The following is a 26576-nucleotide window of genomic DNA, read 5'->3' on the forward strand; positions in this document are numbered from 1 at the left end:
CCTAGTTTTATTTACCACACAACTGCACTCATCTCACACACTAGCAAAGTAATGCTCAAATTTCTCCAAGCCAGGCTTCAACAGTACATGAACCAAGAACTCCCAGATGTTCAAGCTGGATTTAAAAACGCAGAGGAACCAGAGATCAAATTGCCAACATCTGTTGGATCATAGAAAAAGCAAGAGAAATGCAGAAGAACATCTATTTCTGCTTCATTGACTATGCTAAAGCTTTTGTGTGGATCATAACAAACTGGAAAATTCTGTGGATCACAACAAACTGGAAAAGAGATGGGAATACCAGACCACCTGACCTGCCTCCTGAGAAGTCTGTACGCAGGTCAAGAAGCAACAGTTAGAACTGGACATGGAAAAAAGACTGGTTCCAAATCAGGAAAGGAGTACATCAAGGCTGAATACTGTCACCCTGCTTATTTAACTTATATCCAGAGTATATCATGAGATATGCTGAACTGGATGAAGCACAAGCTAGAATCAAGATTGCCAGGAGAAATACCAATAACCTCAGATATGCAGATGACACCACCCTTATAGCAGAAAGCAAAGATGAACTAAAGAGCCTCTTGACGAAAGTGAAAGAGGAAACTGAAAAAACTGCATTAAAACTCAACATTCAGAAAACTAAAATCATGGCATCCAGTCCCATCACTTTATGGCAAATAGATGGGGAAACAGTGGAAACAGTGAGAGACTTTATTTTCTTGGGCTCCAGAATCACTGCAGATGGTGACTGCAGTCATGAGATTAAAAAATATTTGTTCCTTGAAGAAAAGCTATAACCAACCTAGACAGAATATTAAGAAACAGACATTACTTTGCCGACAAAGGTCTGTCTAGTCAAAACAATGTTTTTTCCAGTAGTTACATGTGGATGTGAGAGTTGGACCATAAAGGAGGCTGAGCAGCAAAGAAATGATGCTTTTGAACTGTGGTGTTGGAGAAGACTCTTGAGAGTCCCTTGGACTGCAAGGAGATCCAACCAGTCAATCCTAAAGGAAATCAGTCCTGTATAGTCATTGGAAGAACTGATGCCGAAGCTGAAACTCCAATACTTTGGCCACCTGATGCGAAAAACTGACTCACTGGAAAAGACTCTGATGCTGGGAAAGATTGATGGCAGAAGGAGAAGGGAACGACAGAGGATGAGATGCTTGGATGGCATCACCAACTCAATGGACATGAGTTTGAGTAAACTCCAGGAGATAGTGAAGAACAGGGAAGCCTGACATGCTGCAGTACATGGAGTCACAAAGACTTGGTCACGATTGAGTGACTGAACAGCAACAAACAACAAAATTTACTTTACAATGTTGTTTGGTTTCCACCATACATTAACATGAATCAGCCACAGGTACACATATGCTCCCTCCCTCTTGAGCCTCCCTCCTACCTCCCACCCTATCCTGCCCCTCTAGGTTGTTGCAGACCACCAGGTTGAGCTCTCTATGTTATACAGCGACTTCCCATTAGCCATCCATTTTACATGTGGTGATCCATATATTTCAATGCTTCTCTCTCGGTTCTTCCTGCCCTCTCCTGCTGCAACTTGTGTCTTATAACCACTGTGTTGGTGATGGACAGAGAAGCCAGCCGGGCTACAGTCCATAGGGTCGCAAAGAGTCAGACACGACTGAGGGACTGAACTGAACTGAACTGAGAGCCTGCCTCTCCTAAAAGACCGATGGACAAAAATTTATAGTAATATATAACATTTGTTATTTGCATAATTAATTAGCATCATTCTAAGTTTCATTTGCCTGATATCCTGGGAGTAGTTAAATCAAGTTTTATCATGACATTGATTTTTCCAGTGAGAAACTGAGGCACAGACAGGTTAGGCAGCTGCCCTAGATGGACACAGGTAAAGAGATATCGTACAAGTCAAAATCAGGTACCATCTCAGGAACTTTGCCCTATATATCTATATATGCAAAGTATACTGGGTAATTCATTAGGGGAAGAATTTTGTCTAGTGGAAGCATTGACCCTAAATCAGGTGACCCTTGTTTAAAGTCAACCCTAAACCAGTTTCTTACCACAGAAGGGAGCCTCGTCCCTGTGAGACTCGGTTTCTCCAGCATAATTGGAATAAGATCTTACATACTCCATGGGTTATTGTTAAGAATAAAATAAGATACTATGAGGTATCTTGAGATCTGTGACCTGCCAGACACTTGTAGGTTTTATTATTATCATTTTTTCTCAACTTAAAATTGAATAATATACCTACTAGCTATAAAATCCTATGTGTGGGGGCTTTTTATTGTTATTTATGAAAGGCAGCAGGGATATGCATGCCCAAATAATAATCTCAAAATTACACTGATTTGATTCAGGGACTCGTGATATGTGCTTTTGTGGTTTTAATATACTTTCCTTATTCGAGTCCTGCTTTGATTTATAAAGATATGAAAATCAGCTTGTGTTTGTTTGGTCCACAGCCAAACCTGAGATTAAAAGTCTCTTTCAGATCATCCCCACATTTCTTAAGCCCCACAAAGTAGTTAATTGAGATTGACCACTAAGTCTTCCTGCCAGCAGGTCTGTGCTCTCTGGGGCTTGGAGGTCCATGATGTGAATTCGTAGGTTAGCCTTGCCCATGACAACCACAGGGATTCCATTCCTCTTTTATCTCTAGGTGATGTTGGGAGTTCCTGATTGGCCTCCTTCCTTGTAAAGAATGGCTCAGAAGGTAAAGAATCTGCCTGCAATGCAGGAGATCGGGGTTCCATCCTTGGGTTGGGAAGATCCCCTGGCCAAGAGAATGGCTACCCACTCCAGTATTCTTGCCTGGGAAATCCTATGGACAGAGGAGCCTGACGGGCTACAGAGTCAGAGGTTGCAGAGTCAGGGGTTGCAGAGTCAGATGTGACTGAACGGTTAACACTCTCACTTTTCATCTTAAAGATTCGAACTTTGTCTTAGCCTTTTCCTCCAACTTGTACCTGCTTAACAGGGGGTGGAGGGTAGAAACAGATCACTTTTGTTAATGCTGCTTCCGGGCTTCCCTGGTAGCTCAGTTGTAAAGAATCTGCCTACCAATGCTGGAGTCTCCGGTTCTATCCCTGGGTTGGGAAGATCCCCGAAAAGAAATGGCAACCTGCTCCAGTATTCTTGCCTGGGAAATGCCATGGACAGAGGAACCTGGTGGGCTACAGTCCATAGGGTTACAAAAGAGTCCTAGACAACTGAGCAACTACACAACAGAAATGACAGCAACTAATGCTGCGCCATGGTCCCCTGGACCGAGGGATGCTCTCTTTTGGGTATATCTTTTGTTTCCTTTAACATCATCTCCTTAGCAGATGAAAAGGGCAGGGGCCCAAAGCTTCCTTGTACATTTAGGTTAGGACAATGCTGGAACAAGTGCAATTAAAGAGATGAAATAAGGCAGCAAGCCAACTCTACCATGAGACTCTATGTTAAAAAAATAATTATAAAAATCTCACTGTATGTAATAGATCCATGCCTGACAACTTATGAGCAAATCAATTCTTGAAAATGGATTCCGACTTTAAAGGCAACAGGACACTTTCTGTTCAGAATAATCTCAAGATTAATGTTCCTTAAATGAGAATGGTCATATCAGTTAGCTGTTTTGTAAATTAGGATGTTTGTATAACGGAACATCATGTTTGCACATTTATAATTAATGCATATATAATTTAAGTGTGGGCTTCCCTGGTGGCTCAGCGGTAGAATCCGCCTGTTAATGCAGGAAACGCGTTTGATCCCTGGGTCAGGAAGATCCCCTGGTGGGTGGAATGGCAACCCATTCCAGTATCCTTGCCTGCAAAATCCCATGGAGAGAGAAGCCTGGAGGGCTACAGTCCATGGGGTGTCGTAAAAGAGTCAGACATGACTAAGCAACTAAACAAGAATTTAAGCGCACATGGACATGATATAATGGGATGCTACAGAATTTGGCTCCCTGAGACCTAGGTATGAGTGTGGCCTTGCCGTTATGACTTGGGCAAATTGCTTAACATCTCTGATTCTCATTTGTCATGTTGATAAGCTAAAGATAGTAAAGTTGAAGAAATGAATGAATGTAAGTTGATAAACTGGAAAACAAGCACGTGCTGATGTGATTTTTCTTCTTAATGCATTCAAAAACAGGTCTTGCAAGGTTGGAGGGGATACCAGAGGCATCATCCCTGAAACTACAACTGTAGAGTGTTTTAAATATTGTTCTGAATGCAAACAGAGGCAGAATTTTCAGTAATTCAGGATTTAATTTGTTCTAATAAAAGACAGAGGCCTTACCCTTCAGCTCACCCCATGGACACTTCATGCCATGAGTCTTTGTAAAGCGAGGATCGGCATCTACCCAGACTTGGCTCAGACAAGCCTGCAAAACCCGGAGTGTTTGCAGTGGGCAGCACTGAAACCAGAAGAGACTTCCCACACTCAGGGTCCCTCCTGCTTGGAGTCCATTGTGCTTCTCTAGGCCTTTCAATTACCATTTTGAACACAACATCTTTGAAAGTTACTTTGCTTTGTTTGGTTGTTCAGGAGCTCACAAATGGCCCCAACTGTGGGAAATAAAAAGCAAATGAGGAAAAGGAAGTCTTTTACAGAGAAACACTTGTTCTGACTGTAGATTAGGCTCAGGACAAAGCAAGCAGAAAGAGGCAAGCTTTTCAAGAGCACATCAACTTTGAAACTTCAGGAAGGTCAGGGCAGGCTTGCTGGCCGGAAAGGCTCTTTTATCCCATTAATATAACAGCTTCTGTGAACACAAATATTTTAGCATCTTGGCTAAGTTAACTGGAACTTTTTAAAGGAAATAAATGGCATTCAAAGAATCTAGAATGGCTTTCCAAATACAGTGGAGATAAAACAATGCCGCAGATTCCTCCATCACACTTCTCTGAAATTTTTCTACCATAAACTAGAAGCAAAGATTGTCTGCATGTCAAGCTCACCCCCATGGCAAGTCATCCTGGCACATAAGTCATGGTACCACCCTTTTCCTCTCACTCAAAAACGATCTCCACCAAAGTGGTGTATAGTACAGGTATTTATACGAACAACCATGGTCCAACTAAATTTAGTTCTAAAAGTAAGTAATTGTTTAGACTACAGCCAAAAGCCTGCCTATTATTTAATGAGAACCAACTAAAGGCTTTCTTATTAGGGATAAGATAAGAATATCACTGTTTGTATCCACCAATGCAATTAGCTAAGATAAAGCAATTTGTATTATAAGAATTGTAAAGAAAAAGGTAAACTGATCTCTATTTGTATATAGTGTAATTATATATCTGAAAAGTTCTAAGGAGTGAATGGAGCTACTTCAAAAGATAGGAAAATCAGTAAAGTAACAAGTTATAAATTTAACAAACATTAATAGCCTACATGTATAGCTCACCTCCCCCCAACCAAAAATAAAAATAAAAAAACAGTGAAAATGTGTAATGAAAAAGAACCCATTTAGGTTAGCACATATATATGTATGTGCTATTTGTGGAAAACTAAAACACTACTGAAAAAATAGTAGATTTGAACAAAGGGAAAAAGACAAACTATATTCTTGGATAGAAAGACTCTATCATTAAGAAATTAGTTCTCCCTTAATTATGCTGTACTTTTAATATCTAAATTTAAAATGTTATCATTTTGTCAGATGCAATAAGTTGATTATAAATTAGTTTAGAAGAGCAGCAAGCAAGAATAGCCTGGAAAATCCTGAAAAAAAAAAAAAAACACCTTAAAGAGGACTTAGCTTTTCCAAATAATTAAAATGTATATAAAGAAAATATTGAATCACTATTTACACACCAGGAAGTAACATAGTGCTGTAGGTCAATTATTCACGCTAAGTCATTTCAGTCGTGTCCAACTCTTTGTGACCCTATGGACTGTAGCCCACCAGTCTCCTCTGTCCATGGGATTCTTCAGGCAAGAACACTGGAGTGGGTCGCCATGCCCTCCTCCAGAGGATCTTCTCTACCCAGGGATCAAACCCAGGTCTCCTGTGGCTCCTGCATTGCAGGAGGATTCTTTACCACTGAGCCACTGGGGAAGCCCTATAGGTCAATTATACTTCAGAAACAAACAAACGAATTCACAGAAAAATAGGTCATACTTGTGGTTACCGGAGGCAGGTGGTAGGAAGAGGGGGAACTGGATGAAGGTACAAAAAAAGGTCTTGTCTTTTCCTGTGTGCGTGCTCAGTCACTTAGTCATGTCCAACTCTTTGCAACCCCATGGCCTGTAGCCCACCAGGTTCCTCCATCCGTGGGATTCTCCAGGCAAGAGTACTGGAATGGGTTGCCATTTCCTTCTCCAGGGGATCTTCCCAACCCAGGGATCAAACCCACGTCTCCTTCGCCTCCTGCATTGGCAGGCAGATTCTTTGCCACTGAGCCACCTGGGAAGTCTAAGCAAAAGGTACAAACTTCCAATTATAAGAGAAATAAGTCCTAGGGAGGTAATGTTCAACACAACAGATATAATTAATATGTCTATATGTTATACATGAAATTTGTTGAGAGTAAATCCTAAGAGTTCTTATCACGGAGAAGAATGTATTTCCTATTTCTTTAGCTTTGTATCTATATGAGATGATAGACGTTCACTAAACTCTTTCTGATAATCACTGCAAGACTTACATGAAGTGGAATCATTACGCTGTACATCTTAAACTTACATGGTGCTTTATGTCAGTTATGTCTCCAGAAACTGGAAGGAAAAAAATACTACGAAGGCTCTATAATTAAAACATTTTGATGTCGATGCAAGAAGACAGATAAACCAATGGAACAAAATAGAAAAGCCAGAAATATAGTACTTGCATATGTAAATTTAGTATAGAGTAAAAGTGGCTACTAAAATCCGTGGGAAAGTGGTAGTTTTCTAAAAATTATCATTGAAATAAATGGAGAGCCATGTGGAAAAAAAATAAAACCGGACTCATTCCTCACATAATATACTAGGAGAAATTCCAAATGGATTAGAGATAAAAATGTAAGAAAAAGAAGCATTTAAATTCTATTTTTGAAAAATGTGTAATCACCAAAACCTGGAAATGTAAAACTATGATTTAACATCCAGAAGCAATCAGGGAAAAGATTGACGTGTTCAACTACATGAAAATAAAAAACTTTTGCATGACAAAAAAAATAAGGTTTCCATGAACAAAGTAAAAATAAATGACAAAGTTGACAACATTGGAAATTTATATCATGCTTTCAAAATAAACAGAAAAAAGGACTGTCTAACCCACAGGAGAATGAGCTGATAGTTTTCACAGGAAAGGAGGTGCGTGTGTGCTGCTGAGGGGAGGTTGGGGTCTTGTGGACAGAGCACTAGAACAGTGGCGGGGCAGGGGCATCCGGCTGGACGTAGGGTCCTGCAAGCCAGGAACACGCCTCCCCCAGGGCACCATCAGGCATGTCCCCTCAGCTTGGGATGGGAGAACTGAGGCGGGAAAGTGCTGCTGTGGCTCCGGCCATTCTCGGAGGTGGTGGAGCCAATGGTTCTTAAACGTTTGAAAAGATGCTCAACCTCACTCGTAATAAGAGAAAGGAAAATTCTAAATAACATTGAGCTGCCATTTCTCATCTATTAGACTGGCCAAAAATTTTACTGCATGCTCTGTTGGTAAGGCTGTGAGAGGGCAGTCATTCTTGTATATAACCATAGAAATGCCAAGTGATCAAACTTATGGGCATGGAGATATAGGAAGTGTTTCAGAAAATCATAAGTACGTCTCCTTTGAGCTAGCAATCCCAATTTTAGGAACACAAATATATGTTAGCAAAACTATGAAAACATACAGGCACAAGGCTCTTTATTGCATGCTCATTGTAAGAGCAAAAACAGGAAACATCTTAAATGAATGTCAGTAGAGGACTGGTTGGATTAATTATAATACATGTACCCTTGGAAGATTATTTGTACACTGTTGTGGCATGGTCTTCGTTATATAAAGCAGCAACGTTATTGACCTTTTGAGTCAGATGGCTCTTTGTCGTGAGTGGCTGACCTCAGCTGGCCTCAGCCTGCAGCAGCTTGAGGCAGGGCTTCGGCCCCGGCCAGAGATGAGGTCGGGCTGCGGCAGTCAGAGCGCTGCATTGTAGCCGCTAGACCAAGTGTCAGTGAAAGGCCCTCACCCTTTGGCTTTGCAGAAGAAAATTCCCACAAAGAAAGTGGTGAGCAAGTATTTATTCGGAGGAAAATGTGTACAGTACATGTGGACAGGCACGCGGGCGGACTCAGAGAGTCACGCCCTCGTGACAGTTTAAGTGACGTAATGGGGCGTTTCCTCCAGGTTTCCCCTGGCCAGTCATTCTGACTAGCCTGGTTCAGAGGACGTATCTGGTATGTCTCACGGTCCTCCCACATGTGCACACACGTCTCTTAGCCAAGGTAGGTTCCACCAAAGAGGCCTAGCTTGGCATCCGTTAGCATCACTCCCCTCGGACCGCCGAGGAGCCCCTCTGTGCTTGTGTAGCTGGGGAGGTTTCCTGACTGTGAGAATGAGAAGTATGTGGGCCATTACATTCTGTCTGGGCAGCCTCCTCTCTCCGTCCTGCTATCGCTGTTTCGGGGTTTCAGTCCACAGGGAACCAACCTCTACTCCCTTCACCCTGGTGGGAGGGGCCCATCTGCCTCCTGGCGCAGGGCTAGCCTGTGCGTTCCAGAGGTTGAGCAGCTTCCCTGCCCTCTACCCGCCAGGTTCTAGGAAAACTCCCCCCCCCACCCCAGCTTGTGACAACCAAAACCATCTCCAGACACTGTGAAATGACCCTGGGAAACAAGGTCCTCCTTGGTTGAGAACTACTGATAAAACGTTAGGTGAAATAGCTTCTTGAGGGCAAGTGTATACAATATGTTTATACTGATAAAGTAAATGGATGAAATATAACATTATTGGAAAAAATGGTTGCTTGCAGGAGAAGGGAATACAAGAAAAGGAAAAATAATGAAGCTAAGCTTGACTATAACTTTTCTGTAAATTTAACACTGGTAATTTTACATGTAATAGAAAATGAAATTAAATGTTAAAAAAGCAAGTCAAAAATTTGAAAGTAAATGGAAGCAAACAAATTCATATGTGTATCTAGTTGGAAGCATGTATGCGCAAGGTAAACTATTCCACGTGACTTTACACGCACTGATTTGACTACATATCCCTGCTGCTGCTGCTAAGTCGCTTCAGTCGTGTCCGACCCTGTGTGACCCCAGAGACAGCAGCCCACCAGGCTCCATCGTCCCTGGGGTTCTCCAGGCAAGAACACTGGAGTGGGTTGCCATTTCCTTCTCCAATGCAGGAAAGTGAAAAGTGAAAGTGAAGTCGCTCAGTCGTGTCCGACTCTTCGCGACCCCATGGACTGCAGCCTACCAGGCTCCTCCATCCATGGGATTTTCCAGGCAAGAGTACTGGAGTGGGGTGCCATTGCCTTAGTGGAATAAATCTAAAGGACAAAAAGAACTGCAAAAGAATATTAGATCAATTTGAATGACCATACTGTAATTATAATAACAATATTGCTGTTATTCAGACACTTTGTGGCTCATATTTCAGATAAGTGAATATTCAGACAGGTGAATATGTATGATGATGTCACTGAGCATGAGAAATGTCATCATGGGAGAAAGAAGATACACGTGAAAAGAACAAGATTACGTAAAAACCTTGACAGGCACCTTAATATTGTTTTTGTTTTGTTTTTTACTGTAGTATAATTGACTTACAATATTGTATTAACTTCAGGTGTACAACATAGTATCTCAGTATTTTTATACATTACAGAATGATCACCACAGTAAGTCTGCATCCAACTTGTCATCATGAAAAGTTGCTATAATATTGTTAACTCTATTCTCTTTGCCTTACATCACATTACACCCTTGTGACTTATTTTGTTACTGGAAGTTTATACCTCTTAATGCCTGTAACTTATTTCCCTTAAATCCTCACTTCTCTCCTCTCTGGCAACCACCAATTTATTCTGTGTTTCTATGAGTCTGTTTCTGTTTTGTTATGGTTGTTTTTGTTAGGTTTGTTTTCTGTGTGTTTATATTTGTTCTGGTTTTTTTTTTTTGTTTTGCTATGTTTGTTTTTCAGATTCCACATATAAATGAAGTTATATGGTATTTGTCTTTCTCTGAGTTATTTCATTTAGCACAATATTCTTTATGGTTATCCATTTTGTCACAAAGGGCAAGATTTCATTATTTTTTATAGCTGACTAGTAGTCCATTAAACAGTCTGTATCTATCTATCTATCTATCTATCTATATATATGGTTGCTTCCATATCTTGGCTATAGTAAATAATGCTGCAGTGAGCATAAGAGAATATGTCTTTTTAAATTAGTGTTCTTGTTTTCTTCAGAAAAATACCCAGAAGTGGAATCGTTGGATCATATAGCAGTTCTATTTTTAATTTTTTTAGGAACCTGCATACTGTTTTCCATAGCAGCTGCACCAATTTACATTCCTACTAATAGTGCATGAGGGTTTCATTTTCTCAGCCTCCTCACCAATGTTTGTTATTTGTGGCCTTTTTGAATCAGTCATTCTGACAGGTGTGAGGTGATATTTCATTGTGGTTTATTTGCATTTTCCTGACAATTACTGATGTTGAGCACCTTCTCAGGTGTCTGCTGGCCAACTGTATGTCTTCTTTGGAGTGTGTCTGTTCAGGTCCTCTGCTTAGTTTTTAATCGGATTGGGTTTTTGATGTTGAATTGTATGAGTTTTTTGTATATTTTGCATATTAACCCCTTATCAGATATATCATTTGCAAATATCTTCTCTCATTCGGTAGGTTGTCTTTTTGTTTTGTTGATAGTTTCCATCACTACACAAACGTTTTTCAGTTTGGTGCAGTCCAATTTCTTTTTGTTTAGAGTTTCTTATTTTTTTTTTTTTTGGCTTTCATTCCCGTAGTCTAAGGAGACATACACAAAAAATATATTACTAAGCCCAGTGTCAAAGGGTATTTTCCCTATGTTTTCTACTAAGAGTTTTATGGTTTCAGGTCTTACATTTAAGTCTTTAATCCTTCCGAGTTTATTTTTTATATGGTATAAGAAAGTATCAATAATTCAGTTTGATGTTTTGCACATAGCTGTCCAGTTTTGCCAACACCATTTATTGAAGAAATTGACCTTTCCCGATTGGACAGTCTTGCCTCCTTTGTCATAGATTAATGGATCATATAAGCATAGGTTTATTTCTGAATTCTCTGTTTTGTTTCATTGATCTCTCTGTCTCTGTTTTGATGAGGTGCCATATCTCATTGATTAGTGTAGCTTTGTAGAATAGTTTGAAGTCAGAGAATATGATGCCTGCAACTTTGTTCTTTCTTCTCAAGATTGTCTTGGCTATCTGTACAAATTTTAGAAGTATTTGTTTTAGTTCTATGAAAAATGCCATTTATATAGGGAGGGATTGCATTTGAATTTGTAGATTGCCTTGGGTAATATGGTCATTTTGGCAATATTAATTCTTTCAATCCAAGAAGATGATTTGTTTTTCCATCTTTTTGTGTCATCTTCAACTTCCTTGTCAGTGTCTTGTAATTTTCTAAGTACAGGCCTTTTACCTCCTTAGTTAGATTTATTCCTAAGCATTTTATTCTTTTTGATACAATTGTATATTGGATTGTTTTCTTACATTCTTTTTCTGATAGTTCATTGTTTATAGAAATGCAGGTTTATTTACATTAATTTCGTATCCTGAAACTTTACTGAATTTAGTATCATATCACATGTAAACAGTGACACTTATATTTCTTTTCCATTTGAAGTATTTACTTTCTTGTCTGATTTCTGTGGCTAGGATTTCTAAGGTGTAAAAGGATTTCCAAATTTGAAAGTGTCAAGAGTGAGCATCCTTGTCTTGCTTCTCATCTTAAAGGAAATGCTTTCATGTTTTCACCATTTATTATAATATGGTCTGTAGGTTTGTCCAACGTAGTCTTTATTTTGTTGAGGTGTGTTCCCTCTATACTCACTTTGTTGACCTTTTTTATAATAAATTTATGTTTAATTTGTCAGAAGCCTTTTCTGCATCTACTGAGATGATCATATGATTTTTATTCTTCAATTTGTTATGTGGTGGATCACACTGATTTATGGTTATTGAACCACCCATCCTTCCATTCCTGGGATAAATCTAACTTGATCATGGTGTATGATCTTTTTAATTTATTGTTGAATTCATTTTGCTCATATTTTATTGAAGATTTTTCCATCCTTGTTCACCAGTGATATTGGCCTGTAATTTTCTTTTTGAGGGGTGTCTTTGTCTGGTTTTGGTACCAGTGTTCTGCCAGCCTCATAGAATGAATTCAGTTTTTGGAATATTTTGAGAAGCATAGATACTGACTCTTGAAATGTATTGAAGAGTTCTGTGATGCCATCTGGTCCTACACTTTCATTTGTTGGCAGTTTTTTTTAATACTGACTCAGTTTCAGTGCTGATAATTGATCTGTTCATATTTTCTATCTTCCTGATACAGTCTTAGAAGATTATAAGTTTCTAGGAATTTATGTATTTCCTCTAGGTTTTCCGTTTTACTGACACAAAATTTGTCATAGTAATCTCTTATGAATGATCCTTTGTATTTCTGTGGCATGAGTTGTAACATCCCCTTCATTTTTAATTTTATTTATTTGGGCCCTCTCCCTTATTTTCTTGATGAGTCTGGCCAAAGGTTTTTCTTGTTTCTTGAGGTAGATGTATATCATTATATACTTCCCTCTTAGAATTGCTTTGGCTGTGTCCCATAGATGCTAGATCATTGTATTTCCATTTTCATTTGTCTCGAGGCATTTTTTAATTTCTTCTTTGATTTCTTCAGTGACTATTGGTTGTTGAGTAGCATACTGTTTCAACTCTACATATTTGTGATTTTTGCAGTTTTTTTTTTTCCTTGTGGTTGATATCTAGTATCATACTGTAGTGGTTGTAAAGGGTGCTTGATATGGTTTCAATGTTCTTAAACTTGCTGAGACTTATTTTCTAGCCTAGCATGTGATCTGATCTGGAGAATATTCCATGTGCATGTGCATGTGAAAAGAATGTGTATTGTGCTGCTTTTGAGTGGAATGTTCTATATATATATATACATATATAGACAGAGAGAGGAGAAGGCAATGGCACCCCACTCCAGTACTCTTGCCTGGAAAATCCCATGGATGGAGGAGCCTGGAAGGCTGCAGTCCATGGGGTCGCTGAGAGTCGGACACGACTGAGCGACTTCACTTTCACTTTTCACTTTCATGCATTGGAGAAGGAAATGGTAACCCACTCCAGTGTTCTTGCCTGGAGAATCCCAGGGACAGCGGAGCCTGGTGGGCTGCCGTCTCTGGCGTCGCACAGAGTCGGACACGACTGAAGTGACTTAGTAGTAGTAGTAGAGAGAGAGAGAGAGAGAGAGATAATATTATATATATCAATTAAGTTCATCTGGTCAATGTGTCATTTAAGGTCAATGTTTCCTTACTGGTAGTTTTCTGCCTGGATGATCTATCCATTGACTTAAGTGAAATGTTAAAATCTCCTACTATTCTCTCCCTTAATGTTTGTTAATATTTATTTGCTATATGTATTTATGTGCTTAATTGGCTTCCCTGGTGAATCATTGGTGAAGAATCTACCTGAAAATTTAGGAGATGTGGATTCAATCCTTGGATTGAGAAGATTCCCTGGAGAAGGAAATGGCAACCCACTCCAATATTCTTGCTGGGAAATCCCATGGACAGAGGGACCGTAGTCCATAGGGTTACAAAAAAATCGGTCACAATTTAGCAACTAAATGATAGCAACATCATGTTGGATAAATACCTATTTGCATTTATTATCTTTTTGTTGGATTGATTCCCTTAACACTATGTAATGTCTTTCTTTGTATCTTGTTGCAGTCTTTGTTTTAAGGTTTATTTTGTCTAAGTACTGCTACTCCAGCTTTCTTTTGATTTCCATTTGCATGGTGTACCTTTTTCCCTTGTGTCACTTTCAGTGTGTATGTATTTCTAGATATGAAATGAATCTCTTGTAGGCAGCAGGGATGTAGGTCTTGTCTTATTTTATCCATTCAGTCACTCTTTGTCTTTTGTAGGAGTGTTTAGTCTATTTTCATTTAATTATTGATAGACATGTACTTACTGCCATTTTGTTAATGGTTTTCTGATTGTTTTTGTAGTTCTCCTTTATTCCTTTTCTTCCCTCGCAATCTTCCCTTGTGATTTGATGACTGTCTTTAGTGTTTATTTGGATTCTTTTCTCTTTATTATTTTGTGTGTGTGTGTGTTTATTTTAGGCTTTTGATTTGTGGTTACCATGAAATTTATATATAACATCTTTATGTATGGGTATTGATTTTAAGTTCATTATTTCTTAAGCTTGAATGCATTTTAACAGACTTACATTTTTTACTCCTTTGCTCCCACATTTTTGACAACACATTGTACATCATTTGATTCCAGGTATTACTTATCTCCTTATTACAGATAAAGACAATTTATTACTTTTGTCTTTTTGCCTTCCTACTGAGCTTTATAAGTGTTTTGATCCACTACCTTTCCTATATTTTGCCTTTTCCAGTGAGGTTTCTCCAGTCGTAGCCTTTTTTTAAGTTTCTATTTGTGGCCTTTTCTTTTCCACTTAGAGAAATCCTTTCAACATTTCTTGTAAAGTTGTCTTAGTGGTGATGAACTCCTTTAGCTTATGATTGTCTTTTAAAACTTTCCTTCAATTCTGAATGATACCTCACCAGATAGATTATTTTGGGTGATAGATTTTTTCCTCCATTTCAACACTTGACTATATCATGTCATTTACTTCCGGCCTGTAAATTTTCTGCTAAAAAGTCAGCTGATAGTGTTATTAGAGTCTTCTTGTTTATAACTAGTTGCTTTTCTCTTGCTGCTTTTAAGATTCCCTCTTTATATTTAATTTTGGTATTTGAATTATAATATGTCTTGCTGTGGACTCTCTGTCCTTCCTGTACATGGATGTCTGTTTCCCTTCCAAGGTTAGGAAAATTTTCAGCTAGTATATCTTCAAATATACTATCTTCCCCCTTTTTCTCTCTGTTCTCTTTCTGGGACCTTTAGTGTGTTTATTAGTGTGTTTTATGTTGCCCCAGGGGTCTGTTAAATTATCCTTATTTTTTTTTAATTCTTTTTTTTGGTTTGTTTTTTCTGTTCAGCTTGGAATTTCCACTGCTCTATCTTCCAGTTCCCTGATCCTTTCTTTCATATCACCTAATCTACTGTTGATTCCTTCTGGAGTATTTTTTTATTCAGTTATTGTATTCCTCAGCTGTTTGGTTCTTCTTTATATTTTCTAAATCTTTGTTAAACTTCTCACTAGGCTTGTCCATTTTATTTTCCCAAGGTCATTAAACGTCTTTAAGATCATCATCTTAAACTCAATGGTGGAAGATTGCTCTTTTCCACTTTGCTTAGTTCTTCTGGGGTTTGGTCTTGTTCTTTCTTTTATGCCATATTCTCCATCTCCTCATTTTCTATATTTTCTATATTTGTCTTATGTATTAGGTAGTTCAGTTATGTTTCTGAATCTTGGAAAAGTCGCATTGTGCAGGAGACAGCCTTTGCAGCCCAGCAGCATACTAGCCTCTTGTTACAAGGGCTGTATGTTCTAGTGATGCCTCCTATGTGGGTTGCATGGGCTCTTTTGTTGCGACAGTCAACTACTGTGGATGTGCTGGTGGGAAGGCTGGCTGTCATCCCTGTTAGGGGCCAGGCCCTGCCACACGCAGTGGCCGATGGCCCACTGTGGACAAGGTCGGATCCCAGTGTAGTTGGCCACGTGGCTCAGGGCGGGGGTGGGGGAATGGGCCCAGGCTGTGCCAGTCCACTGATGGACAGAGTTGTTAACAGCTTAGTTTTGAATTGGAAGTATCAATATGAACTCATGATATAATTATTAAAAATGCTTTGCTGACTCTGCTAAAAAATACCAAAACTGACAGCAATAAGCATTCCTAACACCAGATCATGGTTTCTAAATGCCACTTCTAACTAAAAAGAAACCAAGACTTCTTGAAGTTATAGATAAATCAAGAATGGAGCAGGGATATGTATAAGAAGACTGAAAAAATTACCAGTAGCAGTTACTGGAAAGCAAGAAAACTATCCAAGACTGCTTGGGTTGTGTCAGAACATCACAAGAGCCAACTTGAAAAGGTCAAGGAAGGACTGTGTGTACATCAATAAATATAGTCCTTTTCTACATGAAGTGTGTATACATGTGTGCATGCTAAGTCACTTCTGTCATGTCCTAACTCTGTGCAGTCCCACGGACTGTAGCCCACCAAGCTCCTCTGTCCATGGAATACTCCAAGCAAGAATGCTGGAGTCAGTTGCTGTGCCATCCAGGGGATCTTCCCGACCCAGAGATAAAACCTGCATCTCCTGCATTGCAGGCAGATTCCTTACTGCTGAGCCACTGAGAAAGCCCTTACATGAAGTGTACTTCAAAGTAACCAAACAATTAAAGAGAAGTTTATTTTTAGAACTATTCTAGCTAATAATTGAGGAAGAAATCATAGAATTAAAATGGTGCTGTTTTGCACTTTAATGAATTAGCATTGCATCATGATCATCAGTCAGAGAAGGCAATGGCACCCCACTGCAGTACTCTTGCCTGGAAAATCCCGTGGACGGAGGAGCCTGGTGGGCTGCAGTCCATGCTAAGGGTCGGACACGACTGAGCGACTTCACTTTCACTTTTCACTTTCATGCATTGGAGAAGGAAATGGCAACCCTCTCCAGTGTTCTTGCCTGGAGAATCCCAGGGATGGGGGAGCCTGGTGGGCTGCCGTCTATGGGGTTGCACAGAGTCGGACATGACTGAAGTTACTTATCAGCATGATCATCAGTGGCCAATAACACAGAATAAGATAGAGAACCAGGTATTATGTATCTCCAGGTGGAAATACAGTTTCACCCATGAGGGGCTTTTGTCAAAAAAAAAGAAAAGGAAGAAGGAAATTGAATGGGAATTTTATTAAGTCTTCTACATAAATGTGCCAAGATAAGAAATACAGGGGACAGAGGAACATGTAAAACAAAACTATAGGGATACAATAAGCAAAAATTCAGACTGTGGGAACAGAAGAAGAAGTGGCTTGGCTTTTTGATTAACAACAACAACAACATGAAAACTGCAAGGGACAAGTGTGGGGAGAAGCTACAGATTAAGAGATGACTGCAGGAGACATCAATCAGGTGCAGTGCGTGTACCTTATTTGCACACCTTGGTTAAAAGAAACTATGAAAATATATATTCCCAAGTACACAAGCATATCAGTGAAAGTGAAACTGCTCAGTCATGTCCGACTCTTTGCAACCCTATGGACTGTAGCCTACCAGGCTCCTCTGTCCATGGAATTTTCCAGGCAAGGGCACTGGAGTGGGTTGCCATTAAACAATTACAGAAGTATGAACACCAACTGAATATTTAAAGACATTAAGGAATTGTTGTTTTCTGTTTAGATGCAGTAGTGGTATTGTGAGTGTGTCAGTGTGTGTGTTTACTTTGACTCCCTGTCTTTTAGAGGTGTACACTGAAATTACGTGATGGCTAGGATGTGCTTCAAGATAATACAAGGGAGCAGATGGGAATGAACGGGCATAAAGATAAAGCAAGATTAGTCATGAACTGATCATTGCCAAAGCTGAGTGATGAATACTCAAGGGTTCATCAAGCTATGACTTTTATAAAATTCTCCTGAAAAGTTTGGGAACAAAATACTTTCTAAAAAGAAACAACTTGGGACCGTGCTCTAGCTACCATTAGCATTAGCACCATGCTCTTTGGTAGACCTCTTTCCTAAGGAGAAGCGCCTCTGCTTTCTCCTCTTTTTCCTTTGCCTCTTTCTTGTTGCTTATCTTGTCATTGCCTCCACATTGAGTCCACTATAGAGCAGTCAGAGCACATAACCAGAATGTAAGATAATGGGAGCTTAACAAACTGAGGTCACCTTGGGATGTCCTACATTGCGCCTCAGATAATCTTCCGGAATTATCATCCTCCTGGGGTTGTCTCATCTGTTCAATTAATAGAATATTGATCCTCACAGTTTATATTCCTGTGATTGTGAACTGCTGGTTTATTGTCTATCTCTAATTACAATGCGCTTTCGTAAGAATCTCCCTACCTATTAAAACAGCTGTTTGAAGCTAGGATCCAAGGACATGGAGGGAAGAGAGAGGGAAGGGCCTCTTTTATTATCAGTGAGTAAATTGGCATTGGTCATCACTCTTGTCTTCTTTTAACTATAGGTATTTATCAAAGTGCTGGATAATAATGATAACGGCCCAGAATTCTCTCAGCCAAATTACGACGTGACCATTTCTGAGGATGTGCTTCCAGATACAGAAATCCTGCAGATTGAAGCCACAGACAGAGACGAGAAGCACAAGCTGAGCTACACTGTCCACAGCAGCATCGACTCCATCAGCATGAGGAAGTTCCGCATAGACCCCAGCACTGGCGTCCTCTACACGGCCGAGAGGCTGGACCACGAGGCGCAAGACAAGCACATCCTGCACATAATGGTAGGACCAGCCTGCTTAATGCTCTCCTAGCAGAAGCACCTTCTTAAGGCGCACGCCTTAGCCTCCAGGCGGGCAGGGCCCTTGAATTTTGTAAGTAGTAGTAAATTTGATCTTTTCACAGCAGGGTTGCCTTCATTCTTGCCTTTTTACTTCAGACGGGAATTACTGTTGTTAGATACTGACTCCCTATTTTTGCCAAACTGAAATTTAGACAAATTGTACAGTAAAGGCTCATGACAGCCTGACTCGAAAGGGAAGTAACAGACCGTGTTTCCATAAATCTCCGAGGCTGTGGTATTGGTTCATGTCCAGAAGATTTGGTGGAAATTTTAAAAGAAGTTCCCTGAGAAGATAATCACAGGGTAATCCTTTATTTGACCTGTACAGTCCTTAGTCCTTAGAAGCATTTAGAGGACTGATTTATTACTTACTGCACTGGCATTGGACCTAGCGATAAATACTGGCTCACAAAAGAGATCTCAGAACTCACCTGAGAAGCCTGGAGAAATAAGTCTAAATTTGGGTTCATAGGGTCTCCAAATTGTGTAGAAGTCGCTTTCATTATAAAGCAAAGTTCGACAAGTTTGCATAAATGAGAAGAGTCGCTTTCATTATAAAGCAAAGTTCGACGAGTTTGCATAAATGAGAAGTAAAGATTAGTAAGGAAACACCCTTGTTTCTGACCTAAAACCTGTCCCTTTAACTATCCAAGAGCCCCCTGGGAAATTTCACAGCTACTCCCTATCAGAGGCCCCTGAGTTCCTTAAGACTGGGTAGGAGGGCAGAGACTTAATTTCTGTACTGATTGACTCCAAGATGCACTAAGATGCTGTCAATTCCCAAGCAGCTGAAGTAATGTTCCAGTAAGTGCTGCTCTTTCTTTCCAAGTCTGGAAACCTCTCTGAGCAAGAGGAAAGCTGAGTGCCGTGGTGCTGGCTGTGGTTGCCAGCTGAGAGTGTGGGGAACGGAGGAGGGACTCGGGTTCATCAGATGCATTCCTCTGGCTGCTCATTCATGCGTTCATTGAACAGATATTTCTCCAGCACCCACTGTGTATTACATTCCGTTCTAGACACTGAGGATATAAAAGAGACAAAGTCCTTGCACCCTTGGACATTCGATTGGAAAAGACCTAGATTTCAATAATCCCAAAGTACAGAGTCCAGCGTGGTCCTTAGTGGGGCAGGCTGGTCGATAGACAGGGAACTTAGCATGCTAACTGGCTAGCGTTTACATGTATCTCTTCAGGAACAGAAATCCCCTCCCAGCGACTAACACCATTCTCCAAGCCATGTCTGTTCATTCTTTCCTTAAATAACTCAGAGTTCAGTGTGCTCACCCTGTATCATTTATCATTTATGTAACTGAGTGTTTAGAGCAAACAACTCCTTTGTACTGCCTTTCTCCAAGCTAAGCCCTTTTAGTCATTTTGCTCAACTCCCTTCAGATACTATTTTTGAAAACCCCTTCCCCTTATACGTAAAGGTAGGGTAAGGGATAGGGCCTTTCTTGGTAGATTTTCTAATTTCTTCAAATCTCTCTGAAGTTAGGGGATCTATACCTGAATGCAAAAAAAAGCACACATTGGATTAATGCTGCATACAATTATAGCAAAATCATGTGTTATAGAATTGATTAGTTGCAAGCTTCTGCCACAGGACTGGAAAAGGTCAGTTTTCATTCCAATCCCAAAGAAAGGCAATGCCAAAGAATGTTGAAACTACCGCACAAGTGCCCTCATCTCACAAGCTCAACACCTGTTGGACCATCAAAAAAGCAAGAGAGTTCCAGAAAAACATCTACTTCTGCTTTATTGACTACACCAAAGTAGACTGGTTTGACTATGTGGATCACAGCAAACTGTGGAAAATTCTGAAAGAGATGGGAATACCAGACCACCTGACCTGCCTCCTGAGAAATCTGTATGCAGCTCAGGAACCAACAGTTAGAACTGGACATGGAAAAAAGGACTGGTTCAAAATTGGGAAAGGAGTACATCAAGGCTGTATATTGTCACTCTGCTGATTTAACTTATATGCAGAGTACATCATGCAAAAAGCTGGCCTGGATGAAGCATAAGCTGGAATCAAGATTGCTGGGAAAAATATCAATAACCTCAGATATGCAGATGACACCACCCTTATGGCAGAAAGTGAAGAAGAACTAAAGAGCCTCTTGATGAAAGTGAAAGAGGAGAGTGAAAAAGCTGCCTTAAAACTCAACATTAAGAAAAGTAAGATCATGGCATCTGGTCCCATCATTTCATGGCAAATAGATGGGGAAACAATGGAAACAATGACAAACTTTTTTTTCTTGGGCTCCAAAATCACTGCAGATGGTGATTGCAGCCATGAAATTAAGACATCTGCTCCTTGGAGGAAAAGCTATGACCAACCTAGACAGCATATTAAAAAGCAGAGACATTACTTTTCCAATAAAGGTCCATCTAGTCAAAGCTATATTTTTTTCCAATAGTCATGTACGGATGTGAGAGTTGGACTATAAAGAAAGCTGAACACCGAAGAATTGATGCTTTTGAACTGTGGTATTGGAGAAAACTTGAGAGTCCGTTGGACTGCAAGGAGATCCAACCAGTCCATCCTAAAGGAAATCAATCCTGAATATTCATTGGAAGGACTGATGCTGAAGCTGAAACTCCAATACTTTGGCCACCTGATGTGAAGAACTGACTTGCTGGAAAAGACCCTGATGCTGGGGAAGATTGAAGTCGGGAGGAGAAGGGGATGACAGAGGATAAGATGGTTGGATGGCATTACTGACTCGATGGACATGAGTTTTACTAAGCTCTGGGAGTTGGTGAGGGACAGGGAAGCCTGGCCTCCTGCAGTCCATGGGATTGCAAAGAGTCGAACATGACTGAGCAACTGAACTGAACTAAGCTCCTGCCATATGCAAACCAGGGAGAACTTTAAAGCAGTCAGGCAAGGTTCTTTGGTATTTCACAGTGTGGGGGTGTCACATTTTAGAAATTAAGATTGGTTCATCTTCCCAGTGGTTAGGGTTCTCTCTTAGCTCTGGACCTTTATTTACGTTGGTTCCTCTTGCCTGAAATATATGCCACACACCACCTCCCCCAGCATTTTACCATTTCTACTTGGTTTTATAAGCTAGGCTACATTCTTCTTACTGCTTACTCATATTTTGGCATTTATCTTTTTGCCTTTTATCTGACTACTTACTTGTTTGCATTCCCTAGTCAACTACTGAGGGTGGGAACTGTTGAAACACCTGGGGCCATCTTGGGGCTTAAGAGATAATAGATGATAATAAATGTTTGTTGAATGAATGAATGAATGACAGTGCCTACATTGCATTCATTACTTCCACATGTCAGTTTCCCCTTTAGAAGAGCCGCCATCCACCATTCCATTAGCAACTGTTGAGGCAAATTACAGAGGGCTGGGTGAGGGAGACCAGAGGGAAGCGCTGTGTTTGAGATATTCAGGCTTCAGTTCCAGCCTGAACCGGACACAGGCCAGAGGCCAGGCATAATGCTGAGCAATACAGCGTGGCCCCAGCTCTCACCGTGTTCACAGTCGATGTCCCCACTTGCTGGAAGCACGGTTAGTTACTGAGAACCTACTCAGCCTGGGAACGGGTCAAGCACTTTCCGTGCATGATTTCATTTTGATTTCACTGTAGGCACAGCCATGTGAATTCTTTGCAACTTAAAGATTTTAGTCCTATTGCTTCTTGTATTTTGCCTCAAGGTCAGAGATCAGGAGTTTCCTTATCGAAGAAACTTGGCCCGAGTCATTGTGAATGTGGAAGATGCTAACGATCACAGCCCTTATTTTACCAACCCACTCTATGAAGCGTCTGTGTTTGAATCGGCTGCTCTGGGATCAGCTGTACTGCAGGTGACGGCTCTGGACAAAGACAAAGGGGAAAATGCAGAACTCATGTATACCATAGAAGCAGGTGAGAGCTGTTGCAGACAGCAGCATCATGCATGGCACTGGACCCTCAGGAGTATTTATCACCGTGTAAAATTCTCATAGTTACCACTGGCATGTCTCCAAATGGATTTTTTGGCCAAGCAACTGCCCTATTTGCTCAGTGATGGTGTATTAAGTTCTTGGCATTTCAGTAATATGTTTTCCATCATTGACAGCAAAGAAAGAGTTTCCTTTTATTGTGTTCAATCTCAGATTTTTCTGGAATGGAGAAGAGAGGAGACTGCATAATAAACTCTGTGGCTTTTTCTGATGGGTCACAAGCCCGTGGCCTCAGACTGAAATAACCAAAGCCTCCCATCATAGGAGGGCTGCCAGACAGTTCTGTGAATTGAAGCTTAAAGATCATCGTTTTCTTGTCAGCAGGTGGGCTGTGGGCTGTGGACTTCAAAAATGCCCACACTCCTCACACCCCAGTTAGTACAGACTCCCTTCACTGGAGGTGGTATGAGTAGCATGGTAGTGGGTAAGGACCCAACAGCCTGCTCAACCTGACAGATAAATAAATACAGGCTCTTGTGTTGTTAAAACTTAAGAGTATTTTAAAAAGTCAATTTTAATATCTAGAAGGCAAGACCGTAGTTTACTGATGGTCTGAAGATGGACACTTAGAAAACACTTATGGTAGAGAGATGAATGTCCAAGCAAGGAGAGGACCATAAGCCTAAAAATTACACAGATCCTTTTTCTGCTCAATTTTCCCTTTCCCTGTTCTGTCTTTTTTAAACATTTAGGCCACATATTTCCAAAGTGTTCTGCAACATTATGTCTGCCGTGCATAATGCCAAATGCTGTCTCCTTTCATGGTAGCACTGGAAACGCTTCTTTCTCTTGATTTAAATAAGGAGCATTTTTGAGAGTGGTTGAATTAAAATATGAATGCTACAATGACAACTTTGGACTAAAAAGTTTTAGGAAAAAAAGCTAACAATCTTCTTTAAAAATAGCCCCTCTATTGAATGACAATATAAAACTATTTCCTGTATTAGACACTGACATTTTACATGAGACTGTGTAAACTCTATACCAAAAAAAAAAGGACATGGGTTCATAACAGCCAGGTGCCCCAAGAGAATTTGTCCATTTCTTTTCCAATTTTCCATAGAGTTTCCTTTCACCCTAAAGCTTGACAGTGCGTGTGTGCGTAGATGTGTGCTAAATCACTTCAGTCGTGTGCAACTATGTGCCCCTGTGGACTGTAGCCTGCCAGTCTCCTCTGTCCATGGGACTCTCCAGCAAGAACACTGGTGTGGGGAGCTGTGTCCTCCTCCAGGGGATCTTCCTGACCCAGGGATCAAGCCCACATCTCCCATGTCTCCTGCGTTGGCAGGCGGATTCCTTACCACTAGTGCCACCTGGGAAGGCCAGGCCTGACAGTACTTTTTTTTAAACGCTATTTTGCATTTCTTGTTTATCACAGGCCATTTTAATTATTTTGTTATTCATTCCTTGTTCCTTTAGTTTCACAAATAATATAGGGAAACTTAAAAAAATAAATATTTAAATACTGCCACAGGAAATGTGGCAATTCAATAACTCTTTATATTCATTCTGCAGTTCTCCCCTAATCATATGTGTTTTTTTCTTTTCTCCTCATTCATTTATGCATATACCTTCTTTTATGTCATTGTAATCATTTAGGTATATGGTTTTAGTTCTACTTTGCTTAACATCTTCTAAGCATTTGTCCGTGTGTCTACTTGTTTTTTGTATTTGTCATTAGGGATACTACTTCTCCTCTCAGATAACCAGACAATTTCAAAACCAATTTGGGGGTTCTCAAAGAGTAATTTAAGGGTAATTTACCATCCAGCTGAAAGTTCTGTGTTGTTTATCTTTCAGCTTCCAAAGACTGTAGCCGAGTGCTAATCATAGAGAAATAATTCAGTCATTTCTTCAATTAAAGCTAGGCAGAAAAAATTTTTTTTCCCTTAAAATTTCTTTTATACAGAAAACTTGAATTTCCAGAAAACCCAAGGCATGCTATGTATCTCAAAGAATAAACTTTGATTAGATGTATAAAAAGCTAATGAGAATTATAGGACAGACCGACCTATGCTTGACCTGGATTGGTCAAGTTTCTTTGCAGATCATGGTAAAAGACAGGCAGATCCCAGCTAGTTCAGGAGTTTGAAGCAAATAACAAGAATTTGGTGTAAAGTATTGTTGTTATTCACTAAGTCATGCCCAACTCAACTCATTTAAGTACTCTCACAAAACTCAATAAGGAAGATTTCACCCTCTTTATTGGTGGTTCGTATTTAAGGCTTCCCTAGTGGCTCAATGATAAAGAATCTGCCTACCAATGCAAGAGACACACAGACTTGGATTCCATGCCTGGGTCAGGAAGATCCCCTGGAGAAGGAAGTGGCAGCCCACTCAGTATTCTTGCCTGGAAGATGCCATGGACAGAGGAGCCTGATGGGCTACAGTCCATGGGGTCACAGAGAGTCGGACATGACTCAGTGAGTAAACATCAGCAATGCATTTCCTGTCCCCTGACTGGCCTGAAGTAACTACTGAAGCTTTTTTTTTTTTAAATATATTTGGCTGCACCAAGTCTCGGTTGTATCCTGAGGGATCTTTCATTGTGTCATGTGGGATCTAGTTCCCCAGCCAGGGATCAAACCTGGGCCCCTGCCTTTGGAGCTCAGAGTCCCAGCCACAGGATCTCCAAGGAAGTCCCTGAAGCTTTTTGTTTTTACCCAAAGGACTGAGGTAGAATCAAGAGCAGAACTTCAGGTCTTATATCTAGTTCAGGGTTGACGTTTGGTGCCGGCAGTGGTTCATGAGTGGCTTGGAGAGAGGGCGGTACAGGAGAGACCAGGACTAGGAAAGAGCTAAATTACGATGGGAGGGAGCGTATTAGACCCCAAGATGGATACAGACGGAAAGTTAATCTTTTTTGAGTCTACCTCTCTCGGTCATTCAACAAATATTTATTGAGCTCCTTTTTTGTGCCAGGCACTGTGCTATATACCAGATTCATAATGGTAGGTAATGTCAGCACAGGTTTTGCCCAGTTGCCGAAAGTCTGTAAGAAGCCATGCCGTTGTTACTGCTGAGTCACTAAATCGTGTCTGACTCTTTGAAACCCCATGATGTCACCCACCAGGTTCCTCTGGCCCTGGGCTTTCTTAGGAGGAATAATGGTGTGGGTTACCATTTCCTTGTTTAGGGGATCTCCCCGATCCAGGGATAGAACCCACATCTCCTGCATTGGCATAGATTCCAAGAAAACAAGCAGAGATTAGCTTCCAAAGGTTGAAGTAGAGCAGAAGAGAGTAAGCAGGACAGTGCGCTGAAGAGAGAGAGAGAGACAAAGCAGCCGCTGGACAGCATCCTGGGGCGGGGTACCAAGGAGATCAACAGCCACAGGACCGCAGAGGGGAACAGAGCTACTCAGGGTCAAAGGCTGGGCCTCTTTCATCCCTGCCATGTGTATCTTGCTGTTATGTCCTGAGCCTGGAAGAAGAAAGGTCTCACATAAAGGAAGAAAAGTCTCACATGAAAACTCCACATGGGGCCCCGTAATGAGGATGTAGCATTCAGGCCTACATGTCATGTATCTCTCTGTTTGCCTCCCCTGAGATGCTGAAGTAAAATGATTCCTGCCTTCTTGTGAGGGTCTGTGAATCAAATATTGGAGCACACTCAATTCCACAGTACCATTCATTGAAAATTTGCAAGCTTGTTCCTGAGCTCATTGGCCTTCTTGTTGTCATCCTGAAATGGTCATGTTCGGGTGGCATGTCCACATTTGGGGTCAGAATCAAATTCTTTACCTCTGTTAGATTTGCTCCCTGTCGAGAAATAAACAAACATACAAATAGACTTCACAGGAACATGACATTTTTGTTTTCAGACTTGGAAAAGTTTAATTAACAAGTACGTAGTAAGGAGTGTGTAAATAGCTGTATTTATTGTATATTTTGACTCTTGTGACCCCATAGATTGTAGCTCACCAGGTTCCTCTGTCCATGGGATTTCCCAGGCAGGAACACTGGAGTGGGTTGCCATTTCCTAC

At 40.5% G+C, this 26576-nt stretch overlaps 1 protein-coding gene across 1 annotated transcript in view; it reads left to right on the plus strand.

Moving 5' to 3' along the window:
* The window catches only part of FAT3 (FAT atypical cadherin 3), a 644263-nt gene that overhangs the window by 495076 nt on the left and 122611 nt on the right, over positions 1-26576 (plus strand). Inside the window, exons 7-8 of the mRNA XM_010855186.1 lie at positions 18297-18572; positions 22304-22514. Of these exons, the coding sequence (XP_010853488.1) occupies positions 18297-18572; positions 22304-22514 (487 nt within the window). The remainder of the gene's footprint in view (positions 1-18296; positions 18573-22303; positions 22515-26576) is intronic.

Source organism: Bison bison, unplaced genomic scaffold, assembly GCF_000754665.1.
Source record: "Bison bison bison isolate TAMUID 2011002044 unplaced genomic scaffold, Bison_UMD1.0 scf7180017864356, whole genome shotgun sequence".
In the NCBI taxonomy this organism is placed as follows: domain Eukaryota; kingdom Metazoa; phylum Chordata; class Mammalia; order Artiodactyla; family Bovidae; genus Bison; species Bison bison.